The sequence below is a fragment of the Phoxinus phoxinus genome (assembly GCF_949152265.1).
Source record: "Phoxinus phoxinus genome assembly, chromosome: 16".
NCBI lineage: Eukaryota > Metazoa > Chordata > Actinopteri > Cypriniformes > Leuciscidae > Phoxinus > Phoxinus phoxinus.
Window position 1 is genome coordinate 1,862,844 of NC_136891.1, and position 10,000 is coordinate 1,872,843.

Here is a 10,000-nt window from a genome sequence, read left to right on the forward strand (position 1 = left end):
CACACAATTGCTAATAAATACCACACTAATTAGGTAGAATTCAGAAACCTTGTTAATAGCGACACCGGTGGCCGTTAAGTGAACTGCAGCCACCAACTTTCACACTAAATGATGCACAAAAATAGCGAGTATCCTAGTAAATATAGTCGGTTATGTCTTAAGTTAATTGTCCTGTTAATCAAACAACAAAAGGCACAGACTAATATTCCTGCTGTCTAGACAAAGGACACTCACTGCTCTTGACTGAATAACTTTTGTAACTTTAATAAGCATTAATTCGCCTTTGGCTAAGCCACGCCCTAGAATGTAGATTGACCAATCACAGCGCAGCCGAGAACGAGCTCCACAGCGGTCCGACACTTCTTCACAGCGCTCCATTGACTTTAACACCGGCGTCTCATATGTTTGGTCTCGGCAGGCTATTACCGTCGTAGTTTATCAGAAATATGGTTAACCGTTGTGCCGGGGGCATTTGTAACACAGATACGTGTTTCCCAGAGAGGCTGGAGGGGGTGTCCGTTTTTTCCCTTCCCAAAACCGAAATAAAATACTTACAAGTGTCGTCTTTGGATTAAACTGTGTGGACGTCCTCAGTCAGCGAAACCCTCGAGATCAACAACACACTTTTGCTCTAAGATACATTTAGCTTTTAACCTCACTGTGAAGTTACACTAGTTACACAGTTTTATGTTATGATTTCGGTTCTCTACACTAATTGTTGATACGCTAGCACACGCTGCTAATAAATACAACTTTATACTCGCGTAGTCCGTTTGCTTTGTAAATAATAACGATTATAGAAGTGAATAGAGCTCTGCATGAACAGTGTCGCTCCTGATATTGTGAGTCCCAGCCTCCGTCTCCATCAGGATATGCGGTGGTTAATGTTTTGACTGTGACCGTTATGCTAAATTCAGCTTTAATCTAGTGCTGTAAACGATTAATCGCGATTAATCGAATCCAAAATAAAAGTTTGTGTTTACATAATATATGTGTGTGTATTGTGTATAATTATTTTGAATATATAAATGCACACACATACATATTTGAGAAATATTTGCTTTTATATACTGCATATATATTTTTATATTATATATAAATAGAACTATTTTATATATAAATAACACATTTTTCTTAAATATATACATGCATGTGTGTGTATTTATATATACAAAATAATTATACACAATACACACTCATATATTATGTAAACACAAACTTTTATTTTGGATTCGATTATCGCGATTAATCGTTTACAGCACTACTTGTGAGCTAGACTTGAGCTGAAAGTGGGGGGGTTCATGACCCTTTAATACATGTAAATTCTTACATACACCCCCTTTAAAGACGTTTTAGTGTTTGTACTGTGCTGTGTAGTGAGTGTAGGGCCGGTGTGATGTGATGAATATCTCTAGCGTGCGTGTTCGGTCCTGTAACTGCTGTAGATGTTGTGTTGACGTCTGCTCTCGGGTTTCAGAGCACAGCAGTGTTGAATGACGCTCGTATTGTTCTTTATGTTTGACATGATAATCTATATGAGAAGCAGTCAGCAGAGCCTCATCACACAGGCTGACGTCATTTAACAAACAACAGCGCTTTATGAGTCTTTAAAGCTTTTGTCAGTGTGTGGATTATTCTGTAGCTGGGTGTTGATGTGGACCAGTTATGTTTATTTTCTGTAATAGTATTCATATTTTAAACTAGCTTTTATTGTATATATTTTCTATTTTCATTTTTAAAGTAATTTTTGTCATTTCAGTTTTATATTTAGTAATTATAGTAGTATTTAAACTTGCTTTATTTAAAGTCCCCCTGTGGTGAAAAATCACGTTTTTAATGTTGTTTATGTGTCTATGTGGAGTTATTAATCTGCTTTAACACACACCATGTGTAAGTTCATAAGTGGACAGCATTGCTGAGTATTTTCTGCTTAAAACTGCAGTGAACCAAAGACAGTCTCAAAAACACGGTTTGAAATCTCTGGTGTTTCTGACGTCACACACTACCTTGTAACCAATCAGATCAACGTGTGATCGTCCACCAGTGGATCTCTGAGTGAGTGGAGGCGTGGCTAATTTGCATATTCATAGAACCGCGCATAATAAATGAGGCAAGGGTGTCGAGTTACATTCACGGTATTTTAAGGCATTCAAGAAAAAAAAAACGTTAAATATGTAATTTTGGTGATCACAGAAGAGTTTTCAGGGATACTATTATTGCAGGGGAACTTTAAACTGATTATTCCAGCGGGACCAAAACTAATAATTAAATTCAGATAAAAGCGTCTTCTAAATGTATGTGTACTTACTAAGTGTTTTGAATCTTTAAAGTCGGCATGAAACGGCTTCTGGAATAAGAACAAATGTGGGCGGGGCTTGATATTGTCTGTGGAGAATTGATGGGATGGTTGTGGTTTGCTATTGGCTGATCTCATTTGAGTGACAGGTTGCCCCGCCCACATCATTAAAGAAGAGAAGAGATGGGAAAGTTATTCTGATTCAAGATTACCAGAAACATGGCTTTAAAACAATGATGATGTGCACTGATAAATCATGTATAATAAATGCAGCAATATACCAAACAAGAATTGTCCATTTTGATTTCATGGTGACTTTAATTTCAGATGACAACAGTAAGCCGTGCAGCCAGACCAAGAAAGAGAAAAGTAAACCCCCAGGAACCGTGGAGTACACTGTGAGTTAATTTCTTACTGTTTAAACACTGTTCATGCACGTCCGGCTCATCAATAAACTCAAATGCGTTTTGTGACACATTAATTATAAATGTGCCGATCGTCAGGTTGGACTGAAGGACACTCTGAACAGCATCGCTCTGAAGTTCAACATCACTCCAAATAAACTGGTGCAATTAAACCGACTCTTCTCGCACAGCCTCGTACCTGGACAGGTGACTCTCTCACTCACTCACTCACTCACTCACTCACTGACTCACTCACTCACTCACTCACTCACTCACTGGCTCACTGACTCACTGGCTCACTCACTCACTGACTCACTCACTCACTCACTGGCTCACTGACTCACTGACTGACTCACTCACTCACTCACTTACTCACTGGCTCACTCGCTCACTTACTCACTCACTCGCTCACTCACTCACTCACTCACTGCCTCACTGGCTCGCTCACTCACTGCCTCACTGGCTCACTCGCTCACTGACTCACTCACTCACTCACTCACTGACTCACTCACTGAGTCACTCACTCACTCACTGACTCACTCACTCACTGGCTCACTGACTCACTCACTCACTCACTTACTCACTGGCTCACTCGCTCACTTACTCACTCACTCGCTCACTCACTCACTCACTCACTGGCTCACTGGCTCGCTCACTCACTCACTCACTCACTGCCTCACTGGCTCACTCGCTCACTGACTCGCTCACTGACTCGCTCACTCACTCACTCACTGACTCACTCACTGGCTCACTCACTCACTGGCTCACTCACTCACTCACTGGCTCACTGGCTCGCTCACTCACTCACTCACTCACTGCCTCACTGGCTCACTCGCTCACTGACTCGCTCACTCACTGACTCACTCACTCACTCACTTACTCACTGGCTCACTCGCTCACTTACTCACTGGCTCGCTCACTCACTGGCTCACTGGCTCACTCGCTCACTGACTCACTCGCTCACTCACTCACTGGCTCACTGGCTCGCTCACTCACTGCCTCACTGGCTCACTCGCTCACTGACTCACTCGCTCACTCACTCACTCACTGACTCACTGGCTTGCTCACTCACTGCCTCACTGGCTCACTCGCTCACTGACTCACTCGCTCACTCACTCACTCACTCACTCACTCACTCACTGACTCACTCACTCACTCACTGGCTCACTCACTGACTCACTCACTCACTGGCTCACTGACTCACTCACTCACTCACTTACTCACTGGCTCACTCGCTCACTGGCTCGCTCACTCACTCACTGCCTCACTGGCTCACTCGCTCACTCACTCACTCACTCACTCACTCACTCACTCACTGACTCACTGGCTCGCTCACTCACTCACTCACTCACTCACTGGCTCGCTCACTCACTCACTCACTGGCTCGCTCACTCACTCACTCACTGGCTCACTCACTCACTGGCTCACTCACTCACTGGCTCACTCACTCACTGGCTCACTCACTCACTGGCTCACTCACTCACTGGCTCACTCACTCGCTCACTCACTCACTGACTCACTGGCTCGCTCACTCACTCACTGGCTCACTGACTCACTGGCTCACTCGCTCACTGATTCACTCGCTCACTCACTCACTCACTCACTCACAGACTCACTGGCTCGCTCACTCACTCACTCGCTCACTCACTCACTCACTCGCTCACTCGCTCACTCACTCACTCACTCACTCACTGACTCACTGGCTCACTCACTCACTCACTCACTCACTGACTCACTCACTCACTCACTTGCTCACTGACTCACTCACTCACTCACTGGCTCACTCGCTCACTGACTCACTCACTCACTGACTCACTGGCTCACTCACTCACTCACTGGCTCACTCACTCACTCACTCACTCACTCACTGGCTCACTCGCTCACTGACTCACTCACTCACTGACTCATTCACTCACTGACTCACTGGCTCACTCGCTCACTGACTCACTCACTCACTGACTCACTGGCTCACTCACTCACTCACTGACTCACTCACTCACTCACTCACTGACTCACTCACTCACTCACTCACTGGCTCACTCACTCACTCACTCACTGACTCACTCACTGGCTCACTCACTCACTGACTCACTCACTGGCTCACTCACTCACTCACTGACTCACTCACTCACTGACTCACTCACTCACTGGCTCACTCACTCACTGGCTCACTCACTCACTGGCTCACTCACTCACTGGCTCACTCACTCACTCACTCACTGGCTCGCTCACTCACTCACTCACTGGCTCACTCACTCACTCACTCACTCACTCACTCACTGGCTCACTCACTCACTCACTGGCTCACTCACTCACTCACTGACTCACTCTCTCACTCACTCACACTCTCTCTCTATCTCTCTCTCGCTCCCTGACTCACTCACTCACTCACTGACTCACTGCCTCACTGGCTCACTCATTTACTGACTCACTCACTCACTCACTCACTCACTCACTCACTCACTGACTCACTGGCTCGCTCACTCACTCACTCACTCACTCACTGGCTCGCTCACTCACTCACTCACTGGCTCGCTCACTCACTCACTCACTGGCTCACTCACTCACTGGCTCACTCACTCACTGGCTCACTCACTCACTGGCTCACTCACTCACTGGCTCACTCACTCACTGGCTCACTCACTCACTGGCTCACTCACTCACTGACTCACTGGCTCGCTCACTCACTCACTGGCTCACTGACTCACTGGCTCACTCGCTCACTGATTCACTCGCTCACTCACTCACTCACTCACTCACAGACTCACTGGCTCGCTCACTCACTCACTCACTCACTCACTCACTCACTCGCTCACTCACTCACTCACTCACTGACTCACTGGCTCACTCACTCACTCACTCACTCACTGACTCACTCACTCACTCACTTGCTTACTGACTCACTCACTCACTCACTGGCTCACTCGCTCACTGACTCACTCACTCACTGACTCATTCACTCACTGACTCACTGGCTCACTCGCTCACTGACTCACTCACTCACTGACTCACTGGCTCACTCACTCACTCACTGGCTCACTCACTCACTCACTCACTCACTGGCTCACTCGCTCACTGACTCACTCACTCACTGACTCATTCACTCACTGACTCACTGGCTCACTCGCTCACTGACTCACTCACTCACTGGCTCACTCACTCACTCACTGACTCACTCACTCACTCACTCACTGGCTCACTCACTCACTCACTCACTGACTCACTCACTGGCTCACTCACTCACTGACTCACTCACTGACTCACTCACTCACTGACTCACTCACTCACTGGCTCACTCACTCACTGGCTCACTCACTCACTGGCTCACTCACTCACTGGCTCACTCACTCACTCACTCACTGGCTCGCTCACTCACTCACTCACTGGCTCACTCACTCACTCACTCACTCACTCACTCACTCACTCACTCACTCACTGGCTCACTCACTCACTCACTGACTCACTCTCTCACTCACTCACACTCTCTCTCTATCTCTCTCTCGCTCCCTGACTCACTCACTCACTCACTGACTCACTGACTCACTGGCTCACTCACTCACTGACTCACTGGCTCACTCACTCACTCACTCACTCACTGACTCACTCACTCACTCACTTGCTCACTGACTCACTCACTCACTCACTCGCTCACTGACTCACTCACTCACTGACTCATTCACTCACTGACTCACTGGCTCACTCGCTCACTGACTCACTCACTCACTGACTCACTGGCTCACTCACTCACTCACTGGCTCACTCACTCACTCACTCACTCACTCACTCACTGGCTCACTCGCTCACTGACTCACTCACTCACTGACTCATTCACTCACTGACTCACTGGCTCACTCGCTCACTGACTCACTCACTCACTGACTCACTCACTGGCTCACTCACTGGCTCACTCACTCACTCACTCACTGGCTCACTCACTCACTGGCTCACTCACTCACTGACTCACTCACTGGCTCACTCACTCACTCACTGACTCACTCACTCACTGGCTCACTCACTCACTCACTCACTCACTGGCTCGCTCACTCACTCACTCACTGGCTCACTCACTCACTCACTCACTCACTCACTCACTGGCTCACTCACTCACTCACTGGCTCACTCACTGACTCACTCACTCACTGACTCATTCACTCACTGACTCACTGGCTCACTCGCTCACTGACTCACTCACTCACTGACTCACTGGCTGGCTCACTCACTCACTGACTCACTCACTCACTCACTCACTGGCTCACTCACTCACTGACTCACTGGCTCACTCACTCACTCACTCACTTGCTCACTGACTCACTCACTCACTCACTGGCTCACTCGCTCACTGACTCACTCACTCACTGACTCATTCACTCACTGACTCACTGGCTCACTCGCTCACTGACTCACTCACTCACTGACTCACTGGCTCACTCACTCACTCACTGGCTCACTCACTCACTCACTGGCTCACTCGCTCACTGACTCACTCACTGACTCACTCACTGGCTCACTCACTGGCTCACTCACTCACTCACTCACTGACTCACTCACTGGCTCACTCACTCACTGACTCACTCACTGGCTCACTCACTCACTCACTGACTCACTCACTCACTGGCTCACTCACTCACTGGCTCGCTCACTCACTCACTCACTGGCTCACTCACTCACTCACTCACTCACTCACTCACTGGCTCACTCACTCACTCACTGGCTCACTCACTGACTCACTCACTCACTGACTCATTCACTCACTGACTCACTGGCTCACTCGCTCACTGACTCACTCACTCACTGACTCACTGGCTGGCTCACTCACTCACTGGCTCACTCACTCACTCACTCACTCACTGACTCACTCACTGGCTCACTCACTGGCTCACTCACTCACTCACTCACTGACTCACTCACTGGCTCACTCACTCACTCACTCACTCACTCACTCACTCACTGGCTCACTCACTCACTCACTGGCTCACTCACTCACTCACTGACTCACTCTCTCACTCACTCACACTCTCTCTCTCTCTATCTCTCTCTCGCTCCCTGACTCACTCACTGACTCACTGGCTCACTGACTCACTGGCTCACTGACTCACTGGCTCACTCACTCATTTACTGACTCACTCACTCACTCACTCACTCACTCACTCACTGGCTCACTCACTCACTCACTCACTCACTCACTGGCTCACTCACTCACTCACTCACTGACTCACTCACTGGCTCACTCACTCACTCACTCACTCACTCACTGACTCACTCGCTCACTGGCTCACTCACTCACTGGCTCACTCACTGACTGGCTCACTCACTCACTGGCTCACTCACTCACTCACTCACTCACTCACTCACTCACTGGCTCACTCACTCACTCACTCACTGGCTCACTCACTGACTCACTCTCTCACTCACTCACACTCTCTCTCTCTCTATCTCTCTCTCGCTCCCTGACTCACTCACTCACTCACTGACTCACTGGCTCACTCACTGACTCACTCACTCTCTCACTCACACACTCACTCTCTCACTCACTCACACTCTCTCTCTCTCTCTATCTCTCTCTCGCTCCCTGACTCACTCACTCACTCACTCACTCACTCACTGGCTCACTCACTCACTCACTCACTGGCTCGCTCACTCACTCACTCACTGGCTCGCTCACTCACTCACTCACTGGCTCACTCACTCACTCACTCACTCACTCACTCACTGGCTCACTCACTCACTCACTGGCTCACTCACTGACTCACTCACTCACTGACTCATTCACTCACTGACTCACTGGCTCACTCGCTCACTGACTCACTCACTCACTGACTCACTGGCTGGCTCACTCACTCACTGACTCACTCACTGGCTCACTCACTGGCTCACTCACTCACTCACTCACTGACTCACTCACTGGCTCACTCACTCACTCACTCACTCACTCACTGGCTCACTCACTCACTCACTGGCTCACTCACTCACTCACTGACTCACTCTCTCACTCACTCACACTCTCTCTCTCTCTCTATCTCTCTCTCGCTCCCTGACTCACTCACTCACTCACTGACTCACTGACTCACTGGCTCACTGACTCACTGGCTCACTGACTCACTGGCTCACTCACTCATTTACTGACTCACTCACTCACTGGCTCACTCACTCACTCACTCACTGACTCACTCACTGGCTCACTCACTCACTCACTCACTCACTCACTCACTGGCTCACTCACTCACTCACTCACTCACTCACTGACTCACTCACTCACTGGCTCACTCACTCACTGGCTCACTCACTCACTGGCTCACTCACTCACTGGCTCACTCGCTCACTCACTCACTCACTCACTCACTCACTCACTCACTCACTCACTGGCTCACTCACTCACTCACTCACTGGCTCACTCACTCACTCACTCACTGGCTCACTCACTGACTCACTCTCTCACTCACTCACACTCTCTCTCTCTCTATCTCTCTCTCGCTCCCTGACTCACTCACTCACTCACTGACTCACTGACTCACTGGCTCACTCACTGACTCACTCACTCTCTCACTCACACACTCACTCACTGACTCACTCACTGACTCACTCACTGGCTCACTCACTCACTCACTGACTCACTCACTCACTGGCTCACTCACTCACTCACTCACTCACTGGCTCACTCACTCACTCACTCACTCACTGGCTCACTCACTCACTCACTGGCTCACTCACTGACTCACTCACTCACTGACTCATTCACTCACTGACTCACTGGCTCACTCGCTCACTGACTCACTCACTCACTGACTCACTGGCTGGCTCACTCACTCACTGACTCACTGGCTGGCTCACTCACTCACTGACTCACTCACTCACTCACTCACTGACTCACTCACTGGCTCACTCACTGGCTCACTCACTCACTCACTCACTGACTCACTCACTGGCTCACTCACTCACTCACTCACTCACTCACTCACTGGCTCACTCACTCACTCACTGGCTCACTCACTCACTCACTGACTCACTCTCTCACTCACTCACACTCTCTCTCTCTCTATCTCTCTCTCGCTCCCTGACTCACTCACTCACTCACTGACTCACTGACTCACTGGCTCACTGACTCACTGGCTCACTGACTCACTGGCTCACTCACTCACTCACTCACTCACTCACTCACTCACTCACTCACTCACTGGCTCACTCACTGGCTCACTCACTCACTCACTCACTCACTCACTCACTCACTGACTCACTCGCTCACTGGCTCACTCACTCACTGGCTCACTCACTCACTCACTCACTCACTCACTCACTGACTCAC

At 49.0% G+C, this 10,000-nt stretch overlaps 1 protein-coding gene across 6 annotated transcripts in view; it reads left to right on the forward strand.

The window, feature by feature from the left end:
* Positions 1-10,000, forward strand: part of ncoa7b (nuclear receptor coactivator 7b) — a 39,408-nt gene that overhangs the window by 6,949 nt on the left and 22,459 nt on the right. For all 6 annotated transcript variants that reach the window (XM_079583623.1, XM_079583622.1, XM_079583625.1 and 3 more), the window contains exons 4-5: positions 2,624-2,694; positions 2,800-2,907. In XM_079583623.1, coding sequence (XP_079439749.1) covers positions 2,624-2,694; positions 2,800-2,907 — 179 coding nt within the window. The remainder of the gene's footprint in view (positions 1-2,623; positions 2,695-2,799; positions 2,908-10,000) is intronic.